Below are 13,105 nucleotides of genomic sequence, written 5' to 3'. Positions count from 1 at the left end.
GGCGCATAGGCAATCCCCCGCCACTGGACACGTAACCATATATGTTTATATGTATGTTAAAGTGCTTAAGCATCGAGCCTCGAGTCTTTTGTTCAAATATGCTCTGTGGCTTTCTGCTTTTTATTTTCGCCCATTTTTTTTCGCCTGCGACCCATATAAGGCGCGGATGCGTACACCGCGTAAGCAAAGTATTTGTGCATTTCAAACGCTTTTTTTGGTATAAGTACTCGCGCTCGTATTGTATAAATTTGTAAAAGTAATTGCATTCACCCAATATGCACATAAATAAATAAACAAATGTGCGCAAACAATTTAATGCGCAGACGCAAACAAATAGTGACGTTTTACTGGGAATCTGCGAAGAAGTGAAAAAAAATTCTAAAAAAAATTCTTTCTCCGTTGTTTCTCAAAGTTGTTGTCTAGTGAAGTTCCCACTTTTTGCTAATATTTTTACAGTTATTTATTTAAATTATTTGAATAATATTTTTACCATTATTTATTTGTATTATGTATGGAAATTAAATTTTATTCGCGCATTAATTATTTTTTTCAAATTTTATTTTAGTTTCTCTAGCATATTTTAACAAATTTTTTAACTGTTCTCTTCTAATTTTTCTTTTTCTTTATAACGCAGGCCTGTGCTCCACGCTATGTCTTCCATACAATGACACCGAATAAGTCACTGCGTTATGACCCAGTCGGTACGTGCTTTACATCCAGGAATTTGACGCATTTCAATGAAGTCTCACCCTGTCGCACAAGTGAGTATGAGAAATATTTGTTGCTATATGTCATAAATATTTGACGAATAGTATTTTTAACCTGACATTTTTTTTTTATTTAAATCTATTGTTACGCAGAAGAAGTAAGAATTGTGTTCAGCAGCGAAAATATAGAGATAAGACTGTCACGTACTCAAAAAATAAATATTATAGAGCAAAGTGGAACGGGTGCTAAAATAAAGTGGTCTCGAATTATTATTTTTATATTATCAAGGAATAATCTATTTGCCTTTTCACACAGGAGCTAATTGATCAATTAACCGGCCTCTGCTTGATTAAAACGCTAATTAAGTTCGATTTACCATACAAAATAAAAATCTACATTAATTTTTAATTGAATTTTAATCGACTCGAAAATGAAATACAACTCTGCGACAAAGACGTATTTGTAATTATACATATATACGTTCTTTGGCTCCGAGTTGTTGTTCACACTACACGACGCTAGGTGTCGCTGCTAAAAATAACAGTTCGATTCTCAAAGAGCAGTGGCAGTGTGAAGGACAATAACTGGTTTCTCAATCAAAGGTTTAATTGATCAATTAATTTGACTGTGTGAAAAGGCTAAATAACAAAGTATTTGGTCTTAAACCTGGTACCATTAATTAGATTAACATATTTGATGTAGAGAGATCTGAAATTTATTATATTACGGTACAGAAAATATTATTTATAAAAAATATTTCAAAAGTAGTATGTAGATAACGGCGAGATTTTTTTGTAAACAGTACCAAACAAATCAAATTTTAAGCAACCTTTCTCCCCTAATTGATTCTCTTCAACTTTTTTGTCATTTACTGACTGTCATTTCACTAAAAAAGCATTAACTGGAAAATATTTTTGAAAATACATACATACATACATAAATCTTTTGAATGCTACTTTCTAAGAAAATTAATTTGTTCGGGCACTTTGTTTTGAGTGTGGCATGCAGTCAAATATTTACCTTTGGCTGATTATTTGTTCGGAAAATTTCCACGAGGCTTGAGTTCAATGGCAAATTACAACGAAATAATTGCTTGCACTTTTATGGCCTTTTTAAATGAAGAAAATTACCAAAAGTTGTTAGAAAGTAAATATTTTGTTTGCTGAAAATTAGTATATGAAAGTGCAAAGACAAAAATGTGCCGATATATAACTAACGGCTATATTAAACCCTCTTAGATACCACAAACTCGAGTTAACTAGCTATTTTGTTATTTAGCATTAAAAACTATTCACTAAAGCGGAGTTTACAACATAATAAACTTTCATTAAATCCTCGTAAATACTACAAACTCGAGTTTATTGGAGTTAAGTATTAAACACTACTTATAAACACGCAGTTTACTACTTTATTAATTTCTATTAAATCTCTTAAACACAGACTAAAGTTAATTGGATATTTTTGGTGTTTACTATAAAAGACTAATCATAAACACAGAGTTTACCACATAATTAATTTACATTAAATATTCCTGAAAACTCCAAACTCGAGTTTACTGGAGTTTCATATTAATCTCTAATTACAAACTCCGAGTTTACCCAATAATTAATTTCCAATAAATCCTCGTGAACGCCATGAACTCAAGTTTAGAGGAGTTTAATATTAAACTCTACTCATAGACACAGAGTTTACTAGAAAACTAATATCTATTAATTCTATTATTGAAGTTTAATATTAAACACAAATCATAAACACGAAGTTTATCATAAAGAGAAGTACTTTGAAATCATGCCAATCAGAAATCGGCCGCCAGATTACGGAAGCTATTTAGAAAATCGCCATTTAGACTGCGATAGTATCGAGAAATATTAATCAAAAGCTTTTGTCTTTAAAGGCTTCAGAGTTTCAAAGGCAACCTTCTATATCACAGGTTGGATTTGGTTAAATTTTCAATAACTCCATAATATTAAACGAGTTTTTATTTTATATTTATTTATACTCATATGATTACCCTCAACTCTTCCTCTTCTACTTAATGTAATAATTTCCAAACTTTTTTAAAAATAATCCCACAAGCCCTCACATTGCAGCTAGACATTCTGCAGCTGTCAAATGCAATGTCGTTGTCTGCAGTGTGTGGAATAAAACTAACAACTTTTTGTGTAATTTCCGTTTCACGCACGTCTCTGCAGTTTAATCGTGTATTTATGAGCACTCGCTAGATTTCTAAAAATACGATATAAATATGCGCAAAAATCCACAGAACAAACTTTTTATCACTGACACGAGGCTTCCTGCGGCACTTGTAGGGTTAAACACGCAATCACACACAGTCAGATAGCATAATCCTGTGATTTTTTGTATTTCGGTAGCAGACAATTTGTGTATTTTTAGTATGCCGTTACTTGACACTTACAAAGTTTTTGATTACACGCTTTTTATAGCATTTAATAATGTTAATATTCTCCCTACACACACACGCACACACAGCAATTTGAAGGGATTCCCAATCAATTGGGGTATTTATACACATTTCGGTGTATTCGAGTATGAGTGTGTTCATATGTAATGGGCTTAGTGAGTGGCAAATGTGTTCTTTTTTCAACAATGCTCAAAAAAGTGCGTATAAAAAATTTGTTGGGTTCGGTGAAGAGAAGCCTACAAGTGTATCGAGTTTATTTGCTCAAGTATTATTGTAGGAATTTGGCTTTTTTTGAGCCGCTTTCGAGGATTTCCTTTTTCGCTGTCACTTTTTGATGGGTTAAATGTGTGGCTTTGGCTGGTTAAAACAATTTCAAATTGATTTTTATTTTGTGGTTGATGTAGTAATTTGATAACGAATACCTTAGAGTGGGGTTACGATGGAGATGCATGTATAATATATAATGAAAATATGGTAACAGTGTTTTCAGCCTTTGAATAATCAAATTGTAAGCATACGACTCTCTTGCTTCTTCGTCGCTAACTGTCTAATAAAATATGGCATAAATTATGTTAATACTATCATATCTAGATATCATTTCTGTTGTCTTCTAGAAAAAGAAGAAGACATCGTGATCGCCGTTAGCTAAGCATTGTAAGTGGTACATAAAAAAATATTACTTTAAAGACGTCTCTCTTTAAGAAAATTACATAGAATTTAACACATTTAATACAAATTACTTCAATGATAATAAGAAGTCAATTCAAACAGCATTACACATATTTGATACACTGAGAGAAATTTTGGGACTACTTAATTTGATTTTATCCGAAGTTCTTTAGACTGAAGTGTGAAAATTTGAATAGTACTTATCGAAATATATATATTTTTTTTATCAGATCAATAAAGACCCTAGAATTTTAAGCAATTTTCAATCGGCATAACCGTAGTCCCGCTTTTTACTTTATTTGGTTATACCAGTTAAGGAAATTTATACCAGTTGCCACTCCTATTATAACTAAATATACTATAGATCTTTATTATGTAATCCCGATTTTGAATGGTCCAAGTGATCTTCAAGGGAGCTCTAACATTCTTAGAAGTTTAATGTATACCATTAATGACATACATGTACTATCTATAAAGAATAAAATGGTAAAAATTTGTCTAATCTAATAATGCTAATGAAAGGCTAAGCATTTTTAGACACAGATCTTGAAAAGATACTGCCCGATAATCATTGAAGTTGATTAAGTTAAAACTAAAGTTTAGAGAAATCTTGAAATATCATTATCATCATTTGGTTCTATAGCCCTTTATGAGCTTGGGCCAGCTGAACAATACGCATCCAAGCTACTCCATCAGCATGTCTTTTGTGGTCTCACTCCAGTTTTCCAGTCAGTTCTTCAGCTCTTCGTTTTCGTTGTTCTTGATCTTGGCCTTCCTTTTGCTTTACCAATGAATGCTTTCGCGTCCATTACCTTCTTTTGATCTCTTGAATCATCCATTCTTGATATACATACATATGTTCTAGCCTTCTTCTTCGTTGTGTTTTAATAAATCGCACCACGTTTTCGCCTCGAATTAGTTGGTCAAGTTCACTATTCCATTTTATCATCCGATTCTGACTGCGCCGAACATTTTTCGGAGAATTTTTCTTTCGAAGGTCATCAGGTTTTGAAATATATTATTTATAAAATGATGACGGTTAAATTAGGCCCTTATAAGAACCTAAAAAATCTAAAAAAAATTAAAGAAATCTCCATATTGTTCAAGGACATTCGAAAATATGAACATGACAGATGGAATTCCCAATATATTCTCAAGTGGTTTTAGAAAATACTGGAATTATCATACTAAGTTGTCCATGGTGAAATATTATATTTTGAAGCTTTCAAGACTTAAGTCCTATGAAAAATTACTTATAATGAGGGAGAATCTTTCAAGGTGGCGTCAAAGTCTTTTCGCATAATCTAATCCACCATCAGCATGAAAATGCTGGACCCTCGTCCCGATTAATTTTCTATTAAATGAAAAATAAACTAGGGTTGCCCCAAATAAAAAATATTTTATTTAAACGTGGAAGTTTTAAGAAAGCTTTGACAAGAAAATGAAAATTTTTAATTCCAAAAAGTAAATTGAAGAAACTAAATTTTTGCTGCATGTATCTCTCACATCTACAATAATGAAATGTATTACCCAATGCAACAATTACACGCACAAAGAGTCAAAGGCTATGAATCTCCAACAGCCAGCAGCCAGCGCAATGGACCTAGTGTAGATTCCGAAGTTTCTCAGAGCAATAAATACCAACTTAACGCACCAAATGCCATACTAATAGTTACAAAGAATCTGCAAAGACAGGACTAGCGAAAAAAGTTGGTAGAAAAAAAGTCACAAAAACAACAGCAATGGCAACAATCAACAACGTACAACACAATACAGTGACAACAACCAAACAACAACAGCGGCAACAACTTGGTGACTTCAAATGTTGGCAGAAAAAAAAGTGAAACAAAATGCTCGACAACAAAGCTAATTGAAATTCTACACGGGGGCGATTTTATTATGAGAATTACTTGAATTACCTTCTTGAATGGTGAAAAGTTGTATATGCGACCACGGCAAAGGTACGCGTACAGCAATAAGAACAACAAACAACTGTAAAACTATAATAACACAAATAATGTGTGAGCACACTGAACATACACACACCCTTGAGCCAAAGTTGTGTAGCTGGGTCTGGAAGACAGGGAATAAATGTTTATGCGTTCAGGTTACTCTAGTCCACAACGTGTACCACGTGCACAAACGGCCAACGTCAAGCGATGCAAGCGCAACACAAAGCAGCAATTGCAACAACAACAATTACAACAAACACTCAAAAGCAGTAGCCACAAGTCATCATAGCGGTAGCACAACAAATACAAAGCTTCAAAGGCGGGCGGAAGGCGGAGCGCTGGAAACCAGGAAAGTCCAGCAAGTTGTGTAATTCAACAACATGAGGAGGAAGTAAGGAGCGACGTGAGTGGTGGCGCACAGAAGGTCTGCTCCTTAAATAGGCACTCCTTGGCATTCAAACAAAAAACTTGTGATTTTTTATTACACACACACCGCGTCTTCAGTGCCGCTCTGTGCCTTTTGCTTTGCTTTACGCTGGCGAACGTTTAAATTGAAACACTTCGGCGACAAATTGTTATCGTTTAATTTGATCTTCTGCGCAGACGCGCGCACGCGGTGTGCCACAATGGTGCACACATTGCCATGCCACACAATGGACGACTCAATGGTGGTGTGCAGCATAAAGCAAATGTTCGGACGGGCTAAACAACGCGTGCAACTACAATAGCAACAGAAACGCGCTGTGAAATCGCGTAAATAAAAAGCGACGCACGATCATTGCCACTGTTCACTACTGCGGCCAATACCGCTATTGTTGTGACTTGCTGCAGTTTGTTAACTTTGTTGTGTTGTTGTTGTTGTTGTTGCAGTTGTTTGACTGTTTTATTTCATCGTGTTGCCTTGTCTTACTTAGAATGTTGCTGCAATCGGCGCAAAGGTGTTGGCAAACTTTTGCAATCGTAATCTCAACATTCAACTTCACCTCAAGCGCCTCCACTTCGACAAAATAAAAAAAATATAAGTTGGTGCCCTGTAGGATTTTGTTTTCGTTAAATCTTTCCAGAAATTATACTAACTGAAACGGGACAGCCTAAATGTATGCTACGGATATTATCATCAGCTTCGCTTCGATTCTTTCATATATATCTCCCTTCCGCTATTTTGCTCTTTGTTCAATGCTTTATATAAAGTGCAGATAAGCGCCGTTTCGTTCGATAATCTGTTTCCATCGAGACGGCAAATTCATAATACCCCCTCGTAGAAGCCCCTTCCTTATTTGCGAAGAACTCGGACAGCCACTTTCCACAAGCCACTTTTGAGTTCACCTTTATACCACCAAGGTCGTTCGCCATGGACAGGAACAGGTGGTAATCATTTGGCGCTATGTCCGGGCTATATGGTGGATCCGACCCATCCGAGCTCCCGTAGCTTCTGTCAAGTCACCGACGAAGTGTGTGGTCTGGCGTTGTCCTGGTGGAACACTACACCCTTCCTGTTGGCCAATTCTGGACGCTTCTGGTCGGTCGCCTGTCTCAAGCGGTCCAGTTGTTCGCAGTAGATGGTAGCGTCTGGCCATATGAGAGCAGCTCTTAGTGGATGATTCCCTTCCAATCCCACCAAACACACAGTAAAATCTTCCTGGGCGTCAATCCCGGCTTGGCCACTGTTTGGGACGATTCACCGGCCTTCGACCACGACCGTTTTCCCTTGATATTGTCGTATGTGATCCATTTTTCGTCGCCAGTCACCAATGGGCTTCAAAAATGGATCGAGTTCGTTCCGTTTCAGCAGCATATCGCAGGCGTTGATTCGGTCCAGAAGGTTTTTTTGGTTTGGTGACTAACTCCCATCTCCTGGGCGATATCACGCGAAGTCACATGCCGATCTAACTCGATGTTTTCCATGATTTGATCGGTATTCGTCGTCACAAGTCTTCCGCCGGAAAGTTTCTCTAGCGGATTTGCCTTTAACGAAGGAAAACTTTAAAATAGCGCGAATAGTCCCTTCAACCTAGGCAATGTGTCTGTGTCTTCTCAAACTTATGTAAAAACGTTTTCCCAACTGGCCATTTTCTCTACAAGCCCCTTCGGTGTGGATAAAGTCTATATACGTATATGGTATAAAGGTATAAATATGTAGATATATTTATCTGTGCACAAGCATTTTATTGCAACGCAGTCGTCCGGTCTTCCTATTGCCTGTGTCAGCCATGTCAGCGTTCAATTCCGTCAGGAATAATTATCCTTATTTGGCTATTTGGCATTTCAAGCAACTCTTTTATGCATTTCCTGCGCTTTTGGTTCATGACAAATATTTTCGTTATTTCGCGGACATACAAAGCTACAAAGGTATAGATATATATATGTATACTATATATTTAACGGATTGTAGAAAGGTATGTGATTGCATTGGCTTAGGTTAGGTTGAGATGTTGGCAGATGATTGGCTATTTCAAATTGCAGGAGAGCCAATATTCTATTCTTCACATATTTTACATTCCAAATTTATTTGTAAAAGTTATAAAATATTTATTTTATTAATTTATTTTGTTATTATTATGACTTCTGTATAAAAAATTAATTTATTTGCATTTCTTTATAGATAACTGGGGTTATCATCGACAAGGTTCTTGTCAGGCTGGCTTTAGTGCGGCAGCAAGCACTGTAAGTAATTTTTTTTATTTTTTAACAAATTTTTAGAGTTAATCCACAGTAAATTGCTCTATTCAAAATCTTGTGTCAAGTTTCGAAATTTGTTCTTGAAAATGTGAGAATTTTTTGATTTTTTGTTATAGAGTCTGAATTAGAGAAGAATCCTTTATAAAACCTAAGATATTTCTAATCACAAGTATTGAAAACTTCCGATTTTTGAGTTGTGTGTTAAATAATGAAGCCAACAGCAGCTGTTAAGTGTTATATATAACAACAACAACAAATTTGATCAAAACTGAAAAGCTTCAACAACAAAGTTAATTGAATTTGAAAAAATTATTTTAAATTTTAGGTTAGGATTCTTGATATATTTTCAAACTCTCTAATAGCCTTTTCACACAGCCAAATTAATTGATCAATTAAAATTTTAATTGAGGAACCAGTTTTTGCCCTTCATACTGCCGGCTACTCGATAATCGAATATTTTTTTTTGCTTTTCATAAGAAGTTGGTAAGTTTCATCAGCTGATTGCTATTTTTAACAGCGACATCTACCATTGTGTAGCATGAACAACAACTCGCAGACAAAGAACATATATTAATAATTACAAATACGGTCTTTGTCGCAGAGTTGCATTTCAATTTTAAGTTGATTAAATTTTAAAATAAATATAGATTTTTATTTTGTGTGGTAAATCGAACTTAATTAGCGTTTTAATCGAGCAAAGGCTGGTTAATTGTTCAATTAGCTCCTGTGTGGAAAGGCTATAACGGTGTTTATTGATATTCAAAGATGACAGTTAATAGATTAATTACCAGATAATGACAATGGCAACTGATATTTGATAGCTCTGAGGAGTAAACCAAGCAATATAAACTGGTATTATATGACCCTCATACTTTCGAAAATGTTTTCGAAAATTTTTTAAATAAAAAAAATAATATTTTTTTTTTTTAAATTTCAGCATGGTGATCGTTTATACATTGGTGCACCCGGCAGTTGGTACTGGCAAGGTAAGAAGTTTGTTAAAAATATTTAGTCAAATATTTTAATAAAATTTTCAAGTAGTTAGTTTTGATTACTCAAAGATATTGAATATTTTTAATGTATGATTAGATGATTAGTAAGTAAATTTAAAGTGGAATGCGCAAAATTGTTTTCTAAAAGAAAATTAATTAAAAAAAAAATATTTTTAGATATAAAAATTTCGAATATTTCAAAAACCACATATATCTCGTATTAGCTTAATATTTTAACTTAGAAAACCAACTACTCCAACAAAATTATACCTGAATACAAAACCAACTGCAGACCCACACAAAATTAAACTGACAAACAAATATAATTGTGTAGTAGATCGATACATACATATACATATACTACATATATACAACATAGACTAAGAAATAATATAACGGGTTATTCTAAACATACCATTTTAGTAGCTCATAAATATGCGATAGTGTTAAACTTTTACCACTAAATGTTTCGTAGTTGTTACTTAAATAAATATGCGTCAAATATTTTGTGGTTAGAATTGATTTTTTTAAGTAGTTATTGTGATTGCTTGTGAAAACAAAAACAAAAAAAAAACATAACTAAACGCAACCAGGTATTGCCTACGTATTGTTGTTGGTGTAAACTTTGTAATTTTATGCATTTATGTACTTTGTATTTGTAATGCCTAAAAGCGGTCTTAGTGGCTAAAGCGCGCATGCGTCCGCTGGGAAGTACAGAAACACAAAAACAAAAAAAAAACAACACTGGAAAATGTATTTATTTTTGTTGTAGTTCGATTTTTCCTACTACCCATATTTGTACGAGTATGTCGAGTATTTTCTTTTACGAATATGTTATATGCGGCATCGCATCACGTTAGCGCATAATTTGTGGCATAAAACGCGATTATCGTGATCTGTGCTGTTTTAGTAATGCATGTGTATTTATTGTTGTTGTTGTTATTCTTATTGTGGTTTTTTTTTCATCTTATAATCCGTCGTACCATCGTGCAACAACAGGGACAAATATCGACAAAACATAGTTTCAAATAAAAAATACATGTAAAAAAATACACTGGGAAAAATGATTTAAAAAAGCTTTCGATTTAAAGAAAAGTATGAAATTGCATGCATAGCTTTATGCTTTTTAAGGTCTCATTTTATCTAGTTAGTTTTATAAAAAATATTGAAATATAATAACAAAAAAGTTATAATAAAATGAAAGTTTCATGACGCGAGCTTCGAAAGCTTTCACGAAACATAAATATTTTGCAACTCTCACTGTAAGACTAAATGAAAATGCCGAATCAAGCTTTGTACGTATATTGTGTACTGAGAATTTAAAAAAAAAAAATAAAAGCTTTCATAACTGATATAAAAATTAAGTGAAAGCTTTGACAGCTTAATACAAGAAATGAAAAACTTTCGATGTTATACAATACCAAAAGGGAAGGCGTTTGAAGAGAGCTTTTACTGTACTAGATCAATAGACTTATGAGCTTTTTATTTAAAAGATGCAAAGCTTTTTTGAAAAAAAATAGCTCAGATTATTTAGGTAGCAGCATGATTTGGATATTTGTTTCTTGATTTGTCAAAACCTGGTAATGAAATGAAAAAATGAAAGTTATGTTTTTGAAATTGAATAATTTAACTTAATTTTAGCTCAGGTAGCATGTGCCTTGGAACAAAGTAGTTTTTTCATACAGAAGGTACAGAGATATGGGCATTTCCGCCATGTCGAACGGGACAATCGTACGCCTTTCAACTAAAAAAAAATATGAACTAAAATGTTTTTTAATTTTGACAGTAGGATTTTTTAATAGCCCTTCATTAGCTCTACATTTAGTGTTAAGGTTGATTTTGGAACGGGTTTCATTTTCAAGATAATTGCAAAAAACCAAGGCATTCGCACGGGACAAAAAATGCAAGTCGTTTTTGGGGACAACGATTCAAACGGCGATTTCAGCGAATTGTAAGGCAATATTCAAATGTTTTTGATTGTAAAATGTTGCGCATTGATGACCTTTAAAGATGGTATGAATTTCATCCAAAAATAATTTATAGATTTTTTTAAATTAATTATTAACCACATTCGCACGGGACATGTCGCACGGGACATTTTTTTCCATCATAATATTTATGTTGATTTTGTTGTTATAATACGGAATTATTTAACAACAAGTCCAATAAAATGGCTTAAAAAACTAGTAAATGTATTTATTTATTTATTTTAACCAACATCCAAAGAGAAACACAACAAAAATTCCATAGTATGAAATGAAAATAGTATTTAGTATTTATGAATGTGAAATACAATTTTTTTCAGAAAATGCTGTCCTCGGGTATACAAATTTTTGGATTTCGTTATCTGCTAGACTTTCCTTTTGATAATTGCTTCCAGTCCATCGCTTCCTTGCAAAAAAATTATATTCTAATGAAGAGTTAATTATTTTATAAAATCAATCAGGCTTGAAAATATAAATTTGATTTTAAACTGAGAGCAGTTACATTAAAAAATATAAATATTTTAGAAAAGTAACTAAAGGATTTCTTAATTTTGGTTAAGAGATTTATCAAGAAAATAATATGTCAGACGTTAACTTGTCACTTTTAAAAGCAAACGATTTTCTCCTGACAACCTTGTTAAAATGAGCACTCTTATTTTGATTTGTAAGCCTATAATTTTCGAAATCTATATATTTAATAGCTATTTCAGTGGAATTTAAACTGCGGTTTTGCTCATATGTAAATAATTAATGTAAATGTATCTATTTACATACTTAAGTCAACTTTATAAGACAAAAAATAATTTTCAATTTTTTAATTCCAAAACCACAAATCTTCTGATTTTTGAACAAGTTTTTTTTTATTTTAATTGTATTAAAATTTACTGTTTATACCCAAAATTTGGCGAGCTTGTTGCTTATATTTGCGATGCAGTGGGAATAAGTGTTGTTTTTTGATGTCGCACGGGACATTAAAATATAGGATAATAAGAGAGCAAAAACTTACAGTTATTTGCAATCGCATGCTTTCTTATGCATTTTATTTGGATCTTTGTACCCTTATAAAGGTTTTACACAAAGCAAAAATTAATACATGATATGTTTCTTTAACAATTTTGACGAAAAAACAAATGTAGTAGAAAAATCGAAATGAGAAAAGTAGCTCCTGTTCGACTTGTCTTTGGTATAACTCGTAATTGGTCATGAATTAATTTAAAAATAATTTAATATAAATAAATTTAAATATTTTCCTATGAAAATATGCAAAAAGTTTGTAATTCTAATAATGTTTAATATTTTGTCTGTGGTAGACATTCTGGCGGAAATGCCCATATAAAGTTTGAGGAAATTATAGCTACAAATGAGCTTTCACTTTAAATGAAAATTCATTCATTTAAAGTGAAAGCTCTATAAGCGGGAGAATGAGCAAAAACGCTCTAAAACCTTTACATAACTACAAAGTTTGAGCAAATTATAACTACAAATGAGCTTTCACAAAGCTTTTAACAGCAATAATAAGAGCTTTCGGTAAAATGAAAGCTGTAGACTCGGTAGAAATTAGTGAGTTTTAAGCTACAAAACGATGTAGGTAGTTGCAAAACAAATACATCAAAAAGCTTTACAGAGATACAAAGTTTGAGCAACTTTTTACTACAAATGAGCTTTCACCAATCGTACAACAGAACTGAAAGTGAAAGC

General features: G+C 33.1%; 1 protein-coding gene across 7 annotated transcripts in view; it reads left to right on the top strand.

Moving 5' to 3' along the window:
* Positions 1-13,105, top strand: part of LOC105218149 (integrin alpha-PS2) — an 80,535-nt gene that overhangs the window by 59,065 nt on the left and 8,365 nt on the right. For all 7 annotated transcript variants that reach the window (XM_011193552.3, XM_011193550.3, XM_011193555.3 and 4 more), the window contains exons 5-7: positions 635-761; positions 8,354-8,415; positions 9,368-9,416. In XM_011193552.3, coding sequence (XP_011191854.2) covers positions 635-761; positions 8,354-8,415; positions 9,368-9,416 — 238 coding nt within the window. The remainder of the gene's footprint in view (positions 1-634; positions 762-8,353; positions 8,416-9,367; positions 9,417-13,105) is intronic.

Source organism: Zeugodacus cucurbitae, chromosome 5 (assembly GCF_028554725.1).
Source record: "Zeugodacus cucurbitae isolate PBARC_wt_2022May chromosome 5, idZeuCucr1.2, whole genome shotgun sequence".
Taxonomy (NCBI): Eukaryota; Metazoa; Arthropoda; class Insecta; order Diptera; family Tephritidae; genus Zeugodacus; species Zeugodacus cucurbitae.
Note: the sequence above shows the minus strand (reverse complement) of the source record. Positions and strands in the feature narration are given on the sequence as shown.